The following is a 20,419-nucleotide window of genomic DNA, read 5'->3' as shown; positions in this document are numbered from 1 at the left end:
GGTTTTGTTGTTATTGCATAAAGATTTATTAATGGGAGATGTTCGGGTTGAATAATCGTAGTATTGCTCAACTGAATGATTTATTTATTCGTTATTTTGTAGTACATATTAGGAGGGTCTAGCCATTTGAGAAGCTATATTAAATACTGATAATTTATAGTTTAGTTTTAACATCTATATTTTTCGTATATTTGAGAAATATTTTCGCATTATTTAATAAATCACATATGCAACGAAACAGACAACAGGGGTAGTTGGCAGCTACGTGAAACAACATCTTAAATAAAAATATTGTCGTTGATTTGTAAGCAATGGTCTCTATTTTGATTTTAGGTTGAATTTTCGAAATAATGTAAAAATATTCTCAAACATATTTTGTATACATAACAATTTAATATTCTATAGGAGAGGAATGATTATTAGTTCGTGAAATATAAGATATCGTTACGAAATGAACGTCGATGAACAAGAATCAGAGTCGGCATATCATATCAGTATAAAAAATGAACCCTGTAAATAGTAATATTGCATCCCCTATTTCACGAACTCCTGTTTAGCTAAATGAGGGGTGTAAATGGTCGAGGCTTGACGTAATTATTGTACACACTTTTAAACCCAGTCATGTAGGAAAGTATAAATTCTATTATGATATGTGCATACAACATCTCGCATACGCCTTATTAAATAACTTTTCAATCGTAAAGCCCAAGCCAGAAGCGAAAAATTCAAAAGCGACTTTTCCACCCCCAGGATGAGCCGTCGCAAATACATTTTATAGCCAAGTGCGTTCATGATAACATTCTAATAATAATTTAACTACTTGTTCTAAAATTGACAAAACTCAAAATTGACTAGAGTATCTCTCTCCACAGCACACTTTTCTCTAACATATTATACACTTTTAGCCACATTTACTACTTAGGCGAGGGAGCGGGGTTATTTGATATGGGCCCGCCGCCCTTATTTGTGTGTGCATTTACATCAAAACCTATTACCTGCATGCGTCTAGCACCGCAAAATAAGTACGGAAATTTTCGAAATAAAGCCCCTTTCACACACTTTACGACATACGATAAAGCTTTATGTTCACTAAAAGTATGTGGATGAGGGTTTAACGGAAATAACAGTCGCTCCACGATCGGTATTTACAACAATAAATGATTAGCTGGAAGAGGTCTGCGTGTGGAACGCCCGTTGGTGATGTTCGAAGTTCGATTATTGCCATACAAATATTTATAATACAACACTAAAAATTATATACAAGAGAACATTGATTGATTAATTATCGATAAACATCTCATTGGCAACAAAACAACGTCGATACACTAAAATAAATTCTTGCATGGCAATGAAAATTTAACAAAACTGTACACTCATTAATACAAAGTCTTCAACAACATAGTCAAAATGAACGATGTTAAAAAAGTACACGAGTCATTATGTTAGTATTTATGTACACCTTGGTAAGAATTTACAAAAGGGGGCTAGTCAGCGATATAGAAATGGAGAGTCTTTACTTAAAATAGAGACAAAACGCCTACGGGGCATTGGAAGATTGTGCTCAAATTACCGTTACCAACAACAATACTGGTGTCCGTCTCAGTTTCTGCACTAAAACTACACATTAATCGGAAATAAAATAAACTATTTTGTAATGAAAAACGTTTCTAAAGTGAGCGTAGAAAAAATAGCGTATGCAACACGAGTTCAAGAGCCATTTTTGTACCCATGTGACAAAATAATTTGCTATTTATTCGTCTACAACGTGGAATGATTCAATTTATCACACATTTGAGCTGAACTGAATTTGGAGGAGTTAGCTTCGGCTCAAATGTGTGGAACTTATCACACCCACTTTCTAACACAAATACATTTTCTGCTATTTTAAACATGTTTTGAGGTTGTCGATAAAATTTTGTAAGCTACCCAGTGATTATAAAACTTGGTTAGTGTCTCATCGTGAGCAAATTTGATACTCGTAGGTAATAGGCTTGTATCCCACTTGTAAATAATTGTCTTCTAATGAGTCCACCATACAAACAACTACATCTAACGACACGTAATCTGCAAATATATAAGAAAAAAATGTATACCATGCGAGTTAGAAAAAGGATTTTCCTTTGGGTAGGTTTGTACTATACATTTAACTCCTAATGTACATAATATTTGAACTAAATCGTGTAGGATTTGTCTCTATTTTATGAATGACCCGTTGATGATGACAGGATACTTCCGAACACACTACACAGTGTGTTAATAAATGTTGAAAATCGCGTACAAATGTTTCTAATTTTCTAAAATGGAAATCTGCCTAATTACATACGGTATATGGCAGTGACAATTTATTTTATACATTACTCTTAATCTTTGTGCAATCATTATTCTTCCAAGTAAAAAAGAAACGTAAAAACATCAATCGAAAAAACAAGGGGTGAGTATATCACACTTCGAAATAAAAAACTGATAAAATTGTGCAACACGCAACAACCATTTGTCTAAATTTTCCACGTAGATACCTCTCTATTCAATAAATATTTTATTTGATCTACCAACTAAAATTATATGTATATCGTATATAATTTAAATATTAGTTAACAATGATCCTAATTCTTTAGTTTGATTCTAATAAGCAAGTACATATAGTATTATATCTAAGACGTTCTCTTCGTATTTATAGTCATCATGTGATCAAATGGTAAATTACATCGATGATGGTGAGTTACCCTAAATTTTGTCTTTTATACAGTGCTGCCACAATAAAAAGTGTTTTGTGCCCAACGCGCTAATGATTCAGTCGCTTTGTTCACCGTCACCCTCCACGTCCTTCTCGCCAACCTCCCTCGTGTTGCTGTCTTCCGTCTCGATACTGCTCGTGGGCGTCGGAGTATCCTCGATACTCAACAAAGCAGAACTGTTACTCTGCGTCACGTTCGGACTGGTATCGAAGCTGCTGCCCGACTTGGACTCCCTCCCCGGGCTGTACTTGTCGGAAGTGTAAGTGGTGCTCAGATAACTCGTCTTTTCGGGATATTTGCTGCCGATGGTGTTGTATTTGGTGTCTGTCGTGGGAAAAATATCGCTGCTCTCGTAACTCGGCTTGCTCGAGTACTTCGACTCGCTCGAGTAGTTCTCGAAGAACGACTTCGTCTCCTTGATGGTACTGATCGTGTTGAACTTGTCCCCGTAGCCCAACTCCCCCGGCGTGTAGTTCAGGTACGCCCCCGTCAGGAACGGGTTAGTGCTGGCGTACGTCGTCGGCGTGTAACCCAGCCCGAACATGGTGCTGGCGGTCGTACTGATATTCGAGATGGTGCTCTGCAGGCTGCTCAGGGTCGAGAAGCTCGGCGTCGTGGTGCCCAACGTCACGTTGAGCCCCGCCGACGTCGACTGCATGGCCGGCGAGCTCGACCGCGACACGCCGCCCCCGAGGATCGACGGCGACGCCCGGCTCAGGCTCGACACGGACGGCGAGTTGCGGGGCCCGGGCGAGTTCACCGACGTCGTCGACGGCGAGTTTCGCACGCCGGGGGAACTGATGGTCACCGACGGGGAGCTCCGCATCATCATGGTCTGGCTGGATGGGGAGGCGCGGATGGCCGGCGAACTGACGCGGCTGGGCAGGCAGTGTTTAACGGAGTCGGAGCCCGACTGGGAATCGCTACTGCTGCTTGGCGAACCTGGAGAAGAGACTATCACCTGACGCGGCTTGAGACCGGTTGCTGCTGCTTGTGGGCCGACTCGAGGAGAGAGCGGACGGTAAGGACCTTTGCTTGCTGATGATTGGCCCTGCGTTCCAGAAAAAACAGCATTTCTAACATTTGCAAGCCAAAGACCGTTGAGAATAGCCCACCGGTCTATCAAATTGAATAGGTATAGTCAGGTCACGGTACTTACTAGTATCTGGAGTGATGGGCCCGGTTGCTGTGGGCCTCGCGGGCCCGAGACTGCTGAGCGAGGAGGAGGAGGAAACGGAGCCGCTGAGAGCCGAGACTGCTCTCGCGCCTGAGCCTGCAGTCCCGGAGGACACGCACTGCGATTGTCTCCACGCGGCCCGGGTGGCCTGCCGCGACGACCTGTCTGGAAAGGCCCCCTCTAAATACCATCGACACCCAAACACATCGATTCTAACTACAATGTGAGCGAAGCCCCAAGACTAAAGGTGGGAATTAAAGGAAAGCACAAAAACAATACAGAAACGACAAGACGGGAAATCGTACCATACGGATCAGATTTTCAACTTTCGACTATACAGTACTCGACAGAGAAGACGAAAGGAGGTAGTGTGTGTCGTGTGTGGAATGCTCTTTCAACGGTAAACTACACATTACCTGAGTGATGTTTGGGAGTAGGCCATATCTGGAGTAGGTACTTTAGGACGTTGATGGGCTGGTGGTAGTCCAGGTCGAAGCTCTTCGTGCTGGCGGTGGGGGTGAGGGTGTCGCTCGACTGTAGCATGAGTGGAGGGGCGAGGGCGGTGGCTAGGTTTTGAGCAGACATCTTGTTCCTGTCGGACGCGGAAACGACGAGGGCCAGGTGATCCATGAGGAAGATCAGCGTAGCCTGGAAGACAAAATATACGCCCGAATACACAAAACCGGGTAGTTAGAAGGCGATTTACCCTGTTGATCCGCGGCAGACAGTCTAGAATGGAGAACATGAGCTTGGCATTGCCTTCAGGATCATCGGGAAGACAAACACCGAGCGCGTCAACCATCATCTGGTATAGGCATTTGGTGAATAGAGGTTCTGGAAGTTCTCTTAAATAATCCTTTAACACTCCCGTTATTACGTTGATATCTGGGACGTTATCCGGACTTAAATCTACTGATCGACTGTTACGTTCAAAGGCCTCTCGAAGGATACGTTTCTTAGTTGCTGATCCACAAAGACGATATAAACCTGGAGGAGGAGGTGCGCGGTGTTACGTGTTACGACAGAAATTTCGTTGACGTACCTATGATATCTAAACCTCTTCTCTCTACTTCTTCTACGCATCGTTTTATGATAATAGGAATTTGTTGAGTGCTAGAAACAAGACCGGTGGCAACCCCTCCGGGAACTCCCCCAGTTTTACTTTCCCGGTTAACCTGAGATTAATTGGGATGGTATTAAGCAAAGAATAGTCGTTTGACGTTGATGTACGTACCACCGATTCCAGGTCGACGCCGAACAAAGGCGCCGTCCTCGATAGTGACAAAGTCGACGAAGCTTTCCGTCTGTAAAGTGTTTGGGAATCCGTGTGGCGCAGCCTCAAGTATAAAGTTCCCCTTGGTTCGATTTTAAGAGCAAGTTGGTGTATCGGGCCCGACTTTAAGAGAGTTGGTAAATATACTGATCCTTTGTAGCACAATTTATGTCTGTATTGTGGATCCCAGGAGTAGATTAGAAGGTCCAGTTCTCTGTTGTTGACCAAATCCAATTCGAAGCTTTCATCCCAGTCGAACACTAAATCGCCTGTCCTTACCTAATAACGTCACAGGATTTAACATTGTTTCTCCCTCCATTTAATCCCAATTACTTACCACCGTCCTCGCTTTATGGACTCTATCGCACTCCAGTACACAATACAAATCACGTAAACCGGTCGAACCTGTTTCGATTTTCTTATTAGAGAGTGTAAAGTAGTTGGAAACTTACTGACCGCTAATACTGGGCGACGTTCCGCTGGGAGTGACAGGAGTAGTTGCGGTCGACGTTCCAGTCGACGCTCTTAAACCTCTGCCAGCCAATAAGTGGACCCATAACATGCCGCTGACAGGCTCGTCGGAGATCGAACTGAGAGCCCCGCCCGCCCCCGTCAGCGACGACAGCCCGTGTATCGAACTTCCCGAAGGAAGTCCGGGCTTTTCGATCTTGTACTTGAGGAACTCGGCCGGGTTGATGTCCAGCTGCCTGTGTCCTCTGGGTAGCGTGCCGCTGGGCGTGGGGACCGGGCTGGGAGCGGCGCCCGACCGCACCGAGTCCAGGTCGAGCAGCTGCCTCATCCGACGCATCGAAGGCGAGCGCGACGAGCTCAACGCTGCAAAACCGTTTCAGAAAGAGGTCGGTTTAGAAGAAACGCGCCTTACGTGATGATGAGGTGATGTGTTGCGTTGATAATGACCTAGCAGGGGCTGAGGGATGTTGTGATCGTGTAAAATGTCTGTCTAATGTCGATGTGGTACCTGGTCTCCCATATGAGCCGTAGTAGCCCCCTTCAATCTGTCAAAAACAACAGCCAGATTAAAAACCTGTAACCTGTCGGTATCAAAATTGAAAAAAATTACGTTTTTCAGTGCGTCGTGGATGTTTTCGGCGCTGTAAGTGAACCTGGCTGCTCTTTGCTGATTCAGGACGTCTCGGGACGCTCTGATCTGCTCGTAAATAGCCGACGTTGAGGGTGTTCGGCTCAACCACTGTCTGTACTCATCTGAAGTGAATACACTAGGTGACGAGGGTATCCGCCCTTCATTATGAAAATGAAACGTGTAGAAAGAAGCAATAAGGTGAATCCAGTGTGGGAAAGTAGCCCGAGAGCGGCTTCGATCACGCCTCGGGCTGCTTTCGAGTCGAGGGTGTGTGCGAATGGCAGTCCTCGACGTGATTTAATGAGATTGTAAATGCTGTGTACCTGACCGGCTGTCGAGTGGGTGACGAGTGTTTCGGCGTGTAATTGGGCTTTTTGGATGGGATTAAGTGCTTTCATCAAATCAAACGTTCGCAGCGTGAAATTCGCCAACAGACAGCAAAATCGTGAATACGGATCGATATACAACACTCGCATACTCGTATACACGGACGTGCTTCCGACCACCTTGTCATAAATAACGCGAACTCTGACAGACCTGTCCGTAATAACCAACTAGTTAGGGCTTCGCGAATCGAGCTTAGTTTCGTTGTCAAAAAGCGTGCCGTGAAATATTAACGAGGCCCGCCGGTGGCCACACTTCGACTTTGTTTATGCCCCCAAATCGATCCGTATGGGTCGAGTTCCCTCTTGTACATTATCTTAATAGGCGGAAAGGGAAGGGGATAATATATAATGTCAAAATTATTTCCTAGAGAATGGTTTTATTCGTGAGACACTTTTGCGAGGTGGCAAAGCGAGTCGCTTACCCCTGTCCCTTCGTATCGAAGGCATTTCTGGTGCGGAGAGAGTTCCATCCGATTCATCTTGTAAAAGACCGACGCTCCTATCTCCGAATCTTTTATTCATGGCCAATCTAAAAAGCAACCATTATGTAATAACAGGTCTCGCGCCTGGAATTCGTCTAAAAATCTCTCACCTAGTCGACCCTCGGGTATCACGTGGGAGCGAGTTGAATTTTGTTGTAATATCGGTCGATGTGAGGGAATTTTGCCTTCCTAATGTGGGTATTGTGCTGTGGGGAACTGAACTCTGATTCCTGCATCGGGAAAATCATTTTGACGACTTGCATGAAATACACTGACCCGAAAATTTAGCGCACCCTTTTTCACCCGCTGAATGCCGCTCGTTCTTTACTCTAAACCCACCAGTGGCGCCCGAATCTATTCACAAAACGTTACATGGGTTAAAAAATCCCCCCTCGATTTTTGCGGAAAGCGTCACTGGTACGTAGGAACGACGGCAGTTAGGAAGTGAATCGAGTCCGGCGCCCGCCTGGGCTCAGTACCTGTAGTAGTAGTAGCTGCTCCTGGGGCCGGCCGTGGCCTCCGTGTCGCTCGAATAGTCCAGACTGCTCCTGTTCCTCCTGGAGAGTGCGCTGCTTGTGCCGTACTGCGAGGCCGAGGATCCATACTTGGCCTGAGCCAACTGAGCGGCCACGGCCGCTTGGTCCACGTATCTCTGGTTGTACCTGCTAAGGGTTGATCCGGATTTGAGGCTAGATCTTAAAAGGCTGTGTCTACCAGCTTGAGTGATACTGGTATAGTCTGAGTATTCCGTGTGGGGGAGGTGCTGATCGGATCCGGAACGGGGCATGATTCGCCGGCTGCCCGTTCCGGTGTGCTGAACGTAATAATGAGATGAAGGGCTTTGTTGTGATGACAATCTAGAATTAACGGGAGGGGTGACAACCACCACGGCTAGACACGCGGAGTACCTTGACGGCAAGGGCTGCGCCCCGGCGGACATCCGGCGGCCGGGCAGCGCGAACGAGTGCACCTTCTCGGCGAGGCTCTCCAGCGTGTTGGGGTAGCTGCGCTCGTAGGGCTGGAAGTGCTGCATGCTGGACTTTGGCTGCTCGGTGATGACGGGCGGCGGCGGCTGGTAGCCCCAGGTGCCGGCGTCGGGCGGCCGCGAGTTGTAGTACAGGTCCAGGCCGTTGCTGTCCTGGGCCGAGTGGCGGGAGTCCATCGACGGCAGGCCGAGGCCGAGCCGAGAGCGGGACTCGCTCATCTCTCTGCCGTCACCGGTGTGCCTCTGACGCATCGATTCCCTGCAACCGATTCCTGGAAGCGTGAATTTTTCATACACTTCGATTACCTGTGTTGTCCGAGATCGCCTTCGTCGGGTTCGTCTTCGCGTAAGTCTCGCTTTATCACAACGACGGGAGGGGGTTTGTGTTCGGATCGGGGCTGTACGTTTGGCGAACTTTGTCCTCCTTTGCTGCCTTTTCGCTGCCGCGTCGCTAGGACCAGTCTTCGTGGGATCGACATTATTATGACGACGTCGTCTAGGCTCATCCGAGTCACGTCTACCAAATTCACCGCCAGAATCTCGTCGCCGACCTTTAACGCAACAAACCGCTCGTTGGGAAGGGTTATAGCTTTACCGGCAAATCTGCGGTAAACAGGGCTTATCACAAATTTAACAAAAGTGAGCGCTCGGAGAGTCCGAAACGAGCCAACGCATTGTGGAGAACAAAATTTTAGAGGATAGAGTGTGCGGCGCGGAGGCTGGCCCCATCCCCACTCTTCTTACCAGATATTCCGGTTTACATCTTTTTGGTGTCACTGGTGTGAGTAAGGCATTCTCGTCGCCTGAAAACTTGTTTTCAAGCCAGTGTCGACTCTAAGAGTTCAGAAGATATTTGGTTGATTTGGACTATAATTTCTAGGGGAAATAGTTGTTTGGTCGGATTGTACAACGAATAAGCGAACATTTTTGGTAGATATTTAGATGGTTTTATTTACAAATATAATATCACGTGTCACATGTTTCACTCGATTTTGACATGCAATTTTTTTTTCTTCAACTAAGAATGAATTCTTTAATTGGGTTTTATACTAACAAAACGTCTTAAATTAACAATATTATTAAAATGGTAATAATCCAATGGATTTTTTTTTTGGGAAAATGTAGCTATTTTTATGTTTTGGAAACATTGTATTTGTATGGATTTTTAAATGTTTTTGGTGCAAATTTTTGTGTTTATTTTCGATACATTGTATGATATTAACACTGAGAAAAAAATTAAAAATTAAAATAATGGAAAATTTTAAAAATCGTAAAACAAAGATGTCAAGAAATCGAAACAAAAAAATCGTAAAACCGAAAAAATGAAAAATGCAGAAATGTATAATTTAAATAAATCTTGACTTCTCGATGTTTCAGTTTTTCAATTTCCTAATTTTTGGTCATTTGGAATTCACCAATTTATCGATTTTTTTAATTTTTAAATTCTTTATTTTTTGTAATTTTTAAGTTTCAAATTTTCATTCTCAACTTTTCAATTTCCAGATTTTTCTACGTCTCGAATTTTCCATTTTTCAATTCTTCGATGTTTCAGTTTTTCAATTTTTCGATATTTTGATTTCACGGTTTTTGAATTTTTCAAATTTTCGGATTTTCATGTTTTAAATTTTTCAATTTTTTAGTTTTTCGATTTTTCAATTTTTTGATTTTCCAATTTTTGTGATTTCAGTTTGGAATTTTTTAATTTCGCGATGTTTCAGTTCTTTGGTTTTTCAATTTTCCAATTTTTCAATTTTTTTGATTTCTGAAATTTTCGATTTCTCTATTTTTAAATTTTAGATTTTTCAATTTTCAAATTTCGGATTTTCATTGTTTCGATTTTTCGACTTTTCAGTTTTTCGATTTTTCAGTTCTTTGATTTTTCAATGTTTTAAATTTTTTATCTTTTGATTTTAGTGACAAACTTTTGTGTTTATTTTCGATACACTGTATGATATTAACACTGAGAAAAAAAATTTAAAATTAAAATCATCGAAAAATTGAAAAATAGAAATATCGATGAACTGAAAATCGTAAAACCGAAAAATTGAAAAATGAAGAAATGCATAATTTAAATAAATCTCGATTTCTCGACGTTTCACTTTTTCAATTTTTGGATGTTTCGATTTTTTGATTCCTCATTTTTTTCAAGTTTTCGATTTTCGGCTTTTCGATTATTAGAGTTTTCGATTTTTCAGTTTTCCAGTTTTTCAATTACGCAATTTTTGGTCATTTTAGTTTTGGAATACTTCAATTTATCGTTTTCGAATTTTCCATTTATCCATTTTTCGATGTTTCAATTTTTCAATTTTTTGACTTTTCGGCTTTTCAAGTTTTGGATTTTTCGATTTTCTAGTTTTTCCATGTTTCCCAATTTTTTGTAATTTCAGTTTGGAATTTTTTAATTTCTCGATCTTTCGGTTTTTTAATTTTTCAATTTACGAATTTTTTGATTTTTTAAATTGTGGAATTTTCGATTTCTCTATTTTAAAATTTTAGATTTTCACCGTTTCGATTTTTTACTTTTCAGTTTTTTGATTTTTAAATTTTTGGATTTTTTAAATTTTTTATTTTTCGATTTTAGTAACACATTTTTGTGTTTGTTTTCGATACATTGTATGATATTAATACTGAGAAAAAAAAATGAAAAAATAAAATTATCAAAAATTTGAAAAATCGAAAACCTGAAAAAATTGCAAAATAGAACGTATAATTTAAAAAATCGAAAAACTGAAAAATAGAAATATCGAAGAAATGAAAATCAAAAAATCGAAAAATTGAAAATTTGAACGATCGAAAAAGAAAAACAGAAAATTTAAAACCGAGTAATCGAAAAATCGAATGATTAAGAAATCGAAACATTTGAGAAATCCGAAAAATTGAAAAATTGTAATATTGAAGAATTGAAATGAAAAATCAACAAATCCAAAGTCTAAAATTTAAAAATCGAAAAAGTAAAAAAATCGACACATCGAAAAATCCAGAAGTCAAAAATCGAATAGTCCAAGAATCGAAAAATCCCAAAACTGAAATATCGAAAAACTGAAAAGTGAAACAAAAGCTGAAAACTCTCAAAATTCTTTCCGATTTTTCTGTCTTTTCAATTAATAATTTAAAATATTCAAAAACTGAGATATTTAAAAAAATGAAAAATTGAGGGATCAAAAAGTCAAAAGTGAAATCGAAAAATCACAACCTTAAAAAATTGAAAAAATGAAAAATCGAAAAATTGAAGAAAAACATCGATTAATTGAAAAACCGAAAAATTGATAAGTCAAACATTAAAAAATCGGAAAATCGAAATATTTAAAAATCGTAAAATTGAAGAGGAGAAAAATTGAAAAAACGTAAAACTGAAACATCGAAAAATTGAAAATCGAGAAATTAAAAAATTAAGAAATTGTAAAATGGAAAAATTGAATATTAAATAATCTGATAAATCCCAACACTGAAATTTTGAAAAATTGAAAAATGAAAGAAAAACTGAAGAATGGAAAAACTGAAAAATCTCAAAACTTAAATACTCAAAAACTGAGAAATTAAAAAAAAAATGAGAAATCAAAAAGTCAAAAAAGTGAAGTCGAAAAATCAAAACCTTAAAAAATTGAAAAAATGAAAAATTAAATATCTAAAAAATTGAATAATCGAAGAATTGAAGAAATGAAAAATCCAAAAACTGAGTTTATAATAGTCAAATTTGGAAAGTTCGAAAATTGAAAATCAAGAAATTGAAAAATTGAGAAATTGTAAAATTGAAAAATTGAATACTCCTATTAAATAATCTGAAAAATCCCAAAACTGAAATTTCGAAGAATTGAAAAAGGAAAGAAACACTGAAGAATGGAAAATCAAAAAGTCAAAAAAATGAAGTCGAAAAATCAAAACCTTAAAAAATTGAAAAATCGAAATATTTAAAAATTGAAAACTTTAAGAAAAAAACTAGAAAAACGTAAAATTGAAACATCGGAAAATTGAAAATCGTGAAATTGAAAAATTGAAAAGTTGTAAAATTGAAAAATTGAATACATAATAAATTAATTGAAAAATTTCAAACTGAAATTTCGAAAAATTAAAAAATGAAAACAAAAAACTGAACAATCCCAAAACTGAAAAATCGAAACCTTTAAAAATAGAAAAACTGAAAAATCAAAAACCTGAAAAATCGGAAAATTGAAGAATTAAAACATTGAACAATCGAAACAGTTGAAAGTGGGAAAATGGGAGAATCAAAACATCGATTAGTTGAAAAATCGAAAAATTTAAAGGTTATAAAAGTCAAAAATTGAAAGATCGAAATATTTAAAAATCGTAGAATTGAAGACGAGAAAAGTTGAATAAAAGTGAAAGTGAAACATCGAAAAATTGAGAAACTGAAAAACTGAAAATCGAGAAATTGAAAAATCGAGAAATTATAAAATCCAAAAATTGAATCATAAATAAACAGAAAAATTCCAAAACTAAAATTTCGCAACTCTTTCCCGTAGAAACTATGCTCGAGACCGGTTAGGATGTGTATCAGATCCGAGAACATGACGTAGATCAAACTGTTTCCGAACGCTTAGAGTCGACATTGGCCTGAGTGTGCTCTAGTCTGTAGATCAAACAAGTTCTCAGGCGACGTCTAATAGAGAAGCACATATAAATGTTTCATCAGTTAATCCCTTGTATTGATGGCAAACTTTTGAAAACTTTTTCCGATTTTTCTACGTCTTTTCAATTAATAATTTAAAAAATTATTATAGTTTTTGTATGAATGCCGTCTTCGCCCTTCCGATATTAGCAATTATAATTTTTTTCAGGTGAAATATATTTTTTTTTTCTGTTAAATAAAAATTTACCCAAAGTTATTATTGGCAAATCAACATGTGTAAACTGCAATAATTTCAAAAATCATAGAACTATTTAATTTGATTTTTTCCGCTGAATAAAATTGAACGACGACTTACGTTTGGGTCTTCCAGTCGCTTACATCGTTTCAGATAAAAGCGGAACTTTCTCCGATGAGCGCTTTCCACTGATAAAGGAACGAGTACTAACCGTTAAAAAGTTTCTATTCCTCATAAACAGCTAGCAATTTTTTACGCACTTTCTGAACTCCAAAAAGTTGTTGGAGCGTTAAAAAAGGGTGTGGCTTTCCGTGAAGTGAAAACTGTTCTTAACAGCTATTTATCTCGGGAACCTTTGGCCAAAGTTTGGTAACATTTTTTGAAACGTCTAAAATCCCGGATGATTGTGACTCGGCGGTAGGAAAACCTAGTTGGTCGCGTTTATTCTCCCGCATGAAATTGGATAAGTTGCAACAATGGGAACCGCCGGAAAAATCGTTAAGTTTACGATGTCGCAAAATTCCTTATTTACATGCACCATAAATGTAATTAGATATAAAATCGTTGGAGGAGTTGGCGCTTTCATTATGAGAAATTACGTGTAAAGACTGATAATCCCATAAAGTTTCCTCGAGCCATCAAAGAGCCGATTTTATCCCCAGTAACTTGATACGCGTTAACTTCTGCTCTAAGATTTCTGCGAGAACACTTATTAAATTTCTTGGAAAAGCTCATTAATAATTGCCGATAGAACGCCCCACTTCCGCCCACATTGTTACAAATACAATCTCAAAAACCCGAGAGAACGCACTTTCCAACGATATTGGCTAGTGTGGCTTACATTAAACTTTAAACTGAATAGAGATTGAAAATTTTGAGCGAAGTGGATGAAAATTCATCGCACCACGTTTTCTGAAAATTCCGAAGTCAAATCTCGATTGCTTTATTTCGTGTTTTCTGATCTCGTGGTCCCCAGGGCACCGTCCACGAAATTGTCTTCAGCCCAATTAAAACTTGTTCTCTCTAGCGTCGATGCGTGATTATCGGGATTAGTTCTTCGGGTTTTAATAAAAACTAGTTCAAAAATTATTTTACACGAAACAATAAAACGCGCCAAATCGAAACCCGGTTCTAAACCTATTATCGCGATAAATGCGCAAACCCCAGTGGATACTAATTTACGGCAGTTTGTGTTCGGTCTGAGATTACAGGCAGGTCGCTTATCAGCATCTTACCTTAAGGCATCCACTGTTGTAGACGGCAGATTCCAGAGCTATTCTCGATATAAATACGCCATCGTTCCTGTCAATTCCGTTGCCTTCCCGTATGTATAAACCCAGTGTTTGTCCCGGCCTTTTCACGATTTCCACGAACTGCACTGTGTGCTTTCCATCTTGCATTGCTAAAAACCTCTTTGCCGCATCGCCTGCCGATCTGCCCAAGTGTCTCGAATCCAAGATCCTTACGATCATCTCTCCGAGCCTTTCCACGTGCTAAAAATCCAAAAAGTACTACACTTGTTCAACAAGTAGAGATACAATTAGAAGGAATGTGAGAACTGTGTCAAGAAATGGAAAGATCATTTAAGATTTAGCGTCTGCACCGTCGTCACAAAGGACATGGAATTAATTAGCGTTGTCTTTGATCTTCGCATTATTTAAATACGACAAAAATGAATTTATATTATTTTCTTCCCTAGTTCAAAGGGTCGGGAATGGAGCTAGTTAGGGTATGCTGCGAATTAATTCAGAGTGTTCTGTATGAATTAATTAGTCCTGGGTCTCTGGGAAAGGACGAGTGATGTATGAAGAGGACCACACTTAAACAGATTAAGATTTTTCAGGACTCACCTCCAAGGCGGCCGCAGTTGAAGCATCGTGATCGTTTTCTACGGCTTCTATCTGCTTGAAAATATCACTACTGATTCCTGATACCTGGAATAATTTAGACATTACAAACGAGGTGGGATTTTTGATGGTCCAGGTCTTGAAAGTACGAGGTTGCTTATAAATAAACGGGTTCAATTGATTTTACAACAAGGAAACGTTTTTAGTTCTAGCCTTGATCCATTCACAACGCCGTCAATAATGTTTTAATAATAAATAAACAAATAGTGAATCAATTGGGAAATGCGACAAAAATCTATTTTAGTTTTAAAGATCCGCCAGTGCTACAGTTTGCATCACTTAATGACCACTTCACGTGCAGTTTATTCATTATTTCGAAAATCAACACAACTGTAGTAGATTTTGGATAAATACTAATGTCAGATCTAGTGACCACCTTATTACAATTTTATCCACCAGCGGAAACTCTAGTACACGACATGTTTAGTCACTAATTTTCGTGAATTGATAAAATCTCCACACGTGAGTTACACATTTTTTCAATAACGGCGTTAAATTGATTGCAAATAATACGTTGTTATTAGCGACTTATAAATGTAACTAAAGCCTGAGAAGAAATTTTACGTTTCTCAAAGTATTTCATGGAAAGTTTTCATGGAAACACTTTCCGTTGAATTAAATTAGTTCTCAGTTATGAGTCATTCCATTCAAAAATGTGGTCACGCAAGCAAGTGGGTTTTTATTGGAATTTCAAAAGTACAAAGTGTAGCTGAAGATAACTACATAACGTAGACATTTTTTTAAATCGCTTTGAAAAACGACACTGTTCAATTACATGATATTTATAATTTTTATTGACTTCTCGATGTCCGTTATTAAAACTTATAATGGTAAAAGTTGTCGCCTAACCCCTAATTTTTAAATTATCTCTTAGTTGTACATAAATAACGCAACTCTGGCTCGTTTTAAATGTAGCATTATTCTCGTGAAAATTTTGCATCCCCTAATGCCGTTTAAAATTCGCACCAATAATCATCCGTCAATTCGAATCAACAGTTCTCAAGAGGATTACACCTAATCGATGGGGTGTTTCGTCGATTGTCCGAACAAAAATTCGGAAATTCCATCGCTTCGCTTAACATATTTAACCCAGAACATAAAAAAGTAATTACGTTCATTAAAAATACATTAGGCAATAAGTTATTTCGGCTATTGATTTCAAATTCGGGCCAAAGCTCCATGTAATATCTTTCCAATTGGCTTGGTATTCACCCCTTCGACAATTGTCGAATTCAGTCCCATTATCAACATGACAATCCCTAATTACCTTCCTGAAGTCTCCCTGAATGACCATGGGCGGATGGTTGGTCCTGTTGTTAGGGGCCGGAGGCGCCCGCAGCGGAGAGGCTGTGAGATCCAAAGCCTCTCGCCCATTATCCTGAAAAAAACCACATTTATAATTCTTAAACAGAAAAAGTACGCCTAAGACTTCCACGTAATCTATCTAATAAAATCGCCACGCGAAGAAAGCATGAAATCAGATATTTGTCGAGCCCGCCATAGAGTCACTCTCGAAGTTAAGAACAGCCACTAACACCACATTTGTTACTTTTTCCCTCAAGTTATCTAATATATCGTAACGAGCGAAGTTGAAATTCTGCAACTTATTAAAATGGGCCTGCAGTTCCGTCTTTATGACGTCATGCCCCCGGAAAAACTTTGCCTTTTCAGCGGCGAAGTTGCGGTTCGTTCCGGGTTATTCGAGGGGGAACGTCGTAGAAACCTAATAACAAAGTATATAATTTCTTGCAAAAATATGCAAGTTGGATAGTTTTGACGCCACTTGAATAACAATGTCCACGCGATCGAGCGTCGCCGGCTCCTTTCCCGGAATTTAAGCTGCAATTTAAAGTAACAATAAAATTCCCTCATTCGTCACCCCCGATGATGAATTCGTCACTCATAAATCCGGGCCCGAACAAGAGATCCATAAATTATTTAAAGTAAACATAACATGAAATCACACACAAGCTCATAACTTTCGCCGGCTGACGTGTGTATTTTTCGTCGGAACAAAGTGTAAGGGGGGGGGGGGGGGGGGTGAAAGAGATGGATATGTGACACTAGCTCATCTTGTTTGGGAGTGCACAATATGAAAGTTGTTTTTTTAATTTTTTTTCTTAGGTGATTTTTTACCTGCAGCGACTTTGAAATGGCTGTGATTTCGTACTGCACTTGACAACTCTATTCCCTGAATGCTAAATTGCGTTTTCAGCGGGTTTTATAACATTTACGTTAAACACGTCAATTAATTTTAACCCCAAAACGCGCTGAAAGCATTTACGGGATTGTCAACGGCTGCTGAAAATCGTGGACGAATTTAAATCATTTTTATTTTTAAATAACTGGCAGCACCATTTAAATTTTAAATATAAACGTGTTCGAAACTTCGACGATTTGCTAAAATTATTCATTTATCCCTTTTGGAAAGTCCATTGCGTCATCCCAATTAACTGTTAATATAGATGGAACAGTGTCAAATAAATAACAAAAGTATTTTATTTAGTATTTATAACATGATAAACTAGACGTTTAGAAGACATTAGAACTTTAATGAAGTTGTTTATTTCTCCTTTAAGATCCGTAATGAAATTATATTGTAAAGGATTCGAACGCAAAAAATCGAAGACAGAAATACGTTTTTTGACAAATTCTTCCAGTTTAAAATCTAAATATTAAAAATATTTATCACTACAGACTGTAGGAAATATTTATCTTAATTTATTAATGAATCTCCTCATTTTACATCTTGTTTGACTGAATTTAATCATTCTCTATGTGTACAATAGAAATAGTTGATTTAAATGAAACACCTTATATATTTTTACATATTCTCATAAAATAGATTTTTGCCACGTTTTTTCAATTTCCATGAATTTTTTTGGCACGAAGGGTTTACAAAAAAATCGCAATAGGGTTATATATGACATAGATGAAATCCAATTTTAATGTACATAGCGTTTATAAAAAATTTTAAAACTTTGAAATCTTCAAATATAGGTTTTGAAAAATAACCCTGCTGCGATTTTTTTGCGAACCCTTCAATTACTAAAAAATTTGAAGAAAATTGGAATAACGTGGCAATTTCACCTTCAGTATTAATCTGTAATTGTAAATCTTATAATAGATCAATCAAAATATCAAAAAATCTATGTTATGTTTTATTTCAAAAAACTACGTTTTACACCTTTAAAACAGAACACTCTGAATAGTTAAAAATAATTTTGATCTTTGACTTTTTTCTGTTTCTAATAATAATTTACGAGATATCAAAGGACCCGCGCTTAGTGACTCACCCTGTATATTTCTCCCCTCTGAAAAACCGATGTCGTTTAAAAATATATAAAAAATCATGTGTTTTAACTTTCAAAGACGAAGCAACTCTTATTTACATAACTTCACTATTTCGATTGGTAGTACTAATACTTATATAGTGGGGATTCTAGGCCACTGTGTGGCGGGAAAATTTGAATTCGTGCGCAGGATTGGGCTCTAAGCTATTTTTGATTTTATGCATGTTCGAGTTCTACGCCACTTTTTGCGGGAAATTTTGATTTACTCCCCAAAAAATGAGCCACAACTTGAATCTGCGCAAATTTCAAATTTTCCCGCCACAAAGCAAAGCAGACTAGAACCCCCACTAGATCTAGTGTCTGGAAAATGGTGGATTAACTCTTCAGTACGTTATGTGCGGGGTTTCGGAAGTCTCAAAAAAATAATAAAAAAATTATTTGAGGGAGATTACGAAAAAAAAGGTAGTTTTATAAAAGTAAAATTGGCAACACTGTGCTCACCTAAAACCTCTGGTTTACTTTCTGATTTCTTAGTAACGATGATGACTAAAATCCAACATTTAATTTTTTAGGACAATAACCATAACAACCAGGGGAGCTAGGGCTGCTAAGATAAGACTAATTTTGGCAAATGACATACCCTATAAGACAAGAGCGGGCGGATGGGCGGGGCTAGTACCTGCAAAGATATGACTGATTTTGGCAGATGAGATATCCTGTAAACAACAGAGGGCGGGTGGGCGGGGCTAGTACCTGGTAAGATAAGAGTGATTTTGGCAAATGAGATACCCTCTAAGAAAAGAGAGGGCGGGTGGGTGGGCCTAGTACCTGTTAAAATAAGACCGATTTTGGCAAATGACATACCCTCTAAGAAAAGACATAGCGGGTGGGAGGGGCTAGTACCTGCTAAGATAAGGCTGATTTTGCCAAATGACATACCTTCTAAGAAAAGACACAGTGGTTGGACGGGGCTGGTACCTGCTAAGATACGAGTGATTTTGGCAAATGAGATATCCTCTAAGAAAAGAGAGGGCTGGTGGGAGGGGATAGTACCTGCTAAGATATGACTGATTTTGGCAGATGAGATGTCCTGTAAAGAAAGAGAGGGCGGGTGGGCGGGGCTAGTACCTGCTAAGATAAAACTGATTTTGGCAAATGAGATATCGTCTCAGAAAAGAGAAGGTGGATGGGCTGGGCTAGTACCTGCTAAGATAAGAGTGATTTTGATAAATGAGATATCCTCAAAGAAAAAAGAGGGTGGGTGGTCGGGGCTAGTACCTGCTAAGATAAGAGTGATTTTGGCAAATGACATATCATCTAAGAAAAGAGAGTGCGGGTGGGCGGGGCTCGTACGAGCTAAAACAGGATCGATTTTGGCAAATGACATATTTAAAAGAATTTTGGGGCAGTTTGGTGTTGTATTTTAAGAAAATTCTGAATCTGCGTCAATTTTAAATTTTCCCCGCCACAAACCAAAGTGGACTAGAAGCCCCACTATATCGGGTGCCTGGAAAATGGCGGATTAACTCTTCAGTACGTTATGTCCGGGGAATTCGGAAGTCTCAAAAAATGATAATAAAATTATTTGATGTAGATTACGAAAAAAAAAACTTAGTTTTATAAAAGTAAAATTGGCAACAGTGTGCACCCCTAAAACCTCTGGCTTGCTTTCTGATTTCTTAGTAACCATGGAGACTGAAATCCAACATTTATTTTTCTTTTAGGACAATAACCATAACAACCAGGGGGATTAGGGCTGCTAAGATAAGTCTAATTTTGGCAAATAACATACCCTATAAGACAAGAGAGGGCGGGTGGGCGGGGCTAGTACCTGCTAAGATAAGAGTGATTTTGGCAAATGACATATCATCTAAGAGAAGAGAAGGCGGGTGGGCGGAGCTGATACCAGCTAACACAGGATCGATTTTGGCAAATGACATATTTAAAAGAATTTTGGGGCAGTTTGGTGTTCTATTTTTGGAAAATTCTGACCTGACCTGTCTTTGAATTAATTTTGGGACCTCGTTTTTTTGACGTTCTAGGTATTCCTGTTTGGAAAGAATTAGGAAGTGCTTTGGAGTCTCTAGTGCTTTTTTTTATAATAATTTAATTAAATGTCTTAGAGGATATATCATTTGCTAAAATCAGTCTTTTCTTAGCAGGTACTAACCCCACCCACCCGCCCTCTCTTTTTTTACAGGATATCTCATCTGCCAAAATTAGTCATATCTTAAAAGGTACTACTAGCCCCGCCCA

At 38.9% G+C, this 20,419-nt stretch overlaps 1 protein-coding gene across 4 annotated transcripts in view; it reads right to left on the bottom strand.

The window, feature by feature from the left end:
* Positions 1 to 67: 67 nt before the first annotated feature.
* Positions 68 to 20,419, bottom strand: part of LOC135138064 (rho GTPase-activating protein 100F) — a 75,967-nt gene continuing 55,615 nt past the window's right edge. For 2 of the 4 annotated variants that reach the window (XM_064067916.1, XM_064067931.1), the window contains 18 exons: positions 16,138 to 16,248; positions 14,814 to 14,897; positions 14,199 to 14,456; positions 8,447 to 8,691; positions 8,064 to 8,399; positions 7,635 to 8,012; positions 7,266 to 7,385; positions 7,096 to 7,202; positions 6,267 to 6,445; positions 6,069 to 6,201; positions 5,642 to 6,019; positions 5,523 to 5,590; positions 5,147 to 5,464; positions 4,955 to 5,087; positions 4,619 to 4,899; positions 4,329 to 4,560; positions 3,895 to 4,073; positions 68 to 3,786 (listed from right to left, as the gene is read on the bottom strand). In XM_064067916.1, the coding sequence (XP_063923986.1) occupies positions 2,791 to 3,786; positions 3,895 to 4,073; positions 4,329 to 4,560; positions 4,619 to 4,899; positions 4,955 to 5,087; positions 5,147 to 5,464; positions 5,523 to 5,590; positions 5,642 to 6,019; positions 6,069 to 6,201; positions 6,267 to 6,445; positions 7,096 to 7,202; positions 7,266 to 7,385; positions 7,635 to 8,012; positions 8,064 to 8,399; positions 8,447 to 8,691; positions 14,199 to 14,456; positions 14,814 to 14,897; positions 16,138 to 16,248 (4,536 nt within the window). In that variant the 3' untranslated portion in view covers positions 68 to 2,790. Of the gene's footprint in view, positions 3,787 to 3,894; positions 4,078 to 4,328; positions 4,561 to 4,618; positions 4,900 to 4,954; positions 5,088 to 5,146; positions 5,465 to 5,522; positions 5,591 to 5,641; positions 6,020 to 6,068; positions 6,202 to 6,266; positions 6,446 to 7,095; positions 7,203 to 7,265; positions 7,386 to 7,634; positions 8,013 to 8,063; positions 8,400 to 8,446; positions 8,692 to 14,198; positions 14,457 to 14,813; positions 14,898 to 16,137; positions 16,249 to 20,419 lie in introns of all 4 variants that reach the window. The other 2 variants (XM_064067923.1, XM_064067939.1) reach the window with 2 other exon arrangements.

Source organism: Zophobas morio, unplaced genomic scaffold, assembly GCF_036711695.1.
Source record: "Zophobas morio isolate AGI-343-1 ecotype UQ-CSIRO unplaced genomic scaffold, CSIRO_AGI_Zmor_V1 ptg000004l, whole genome shotgun sequence".
In the NCBI taxonomy this organism is placed as follows: Eukaryota; Metazoa; Arthropoda; class Insecta; order Coleoptera; family Tenebrionidae; genus Zophobas; species Zophobas morio.
The sequence above is the reverse complement of the archived record's forward strand: the minus strand, read 5'-3'. Positions and strand labels throughout refer to the sequence as shown.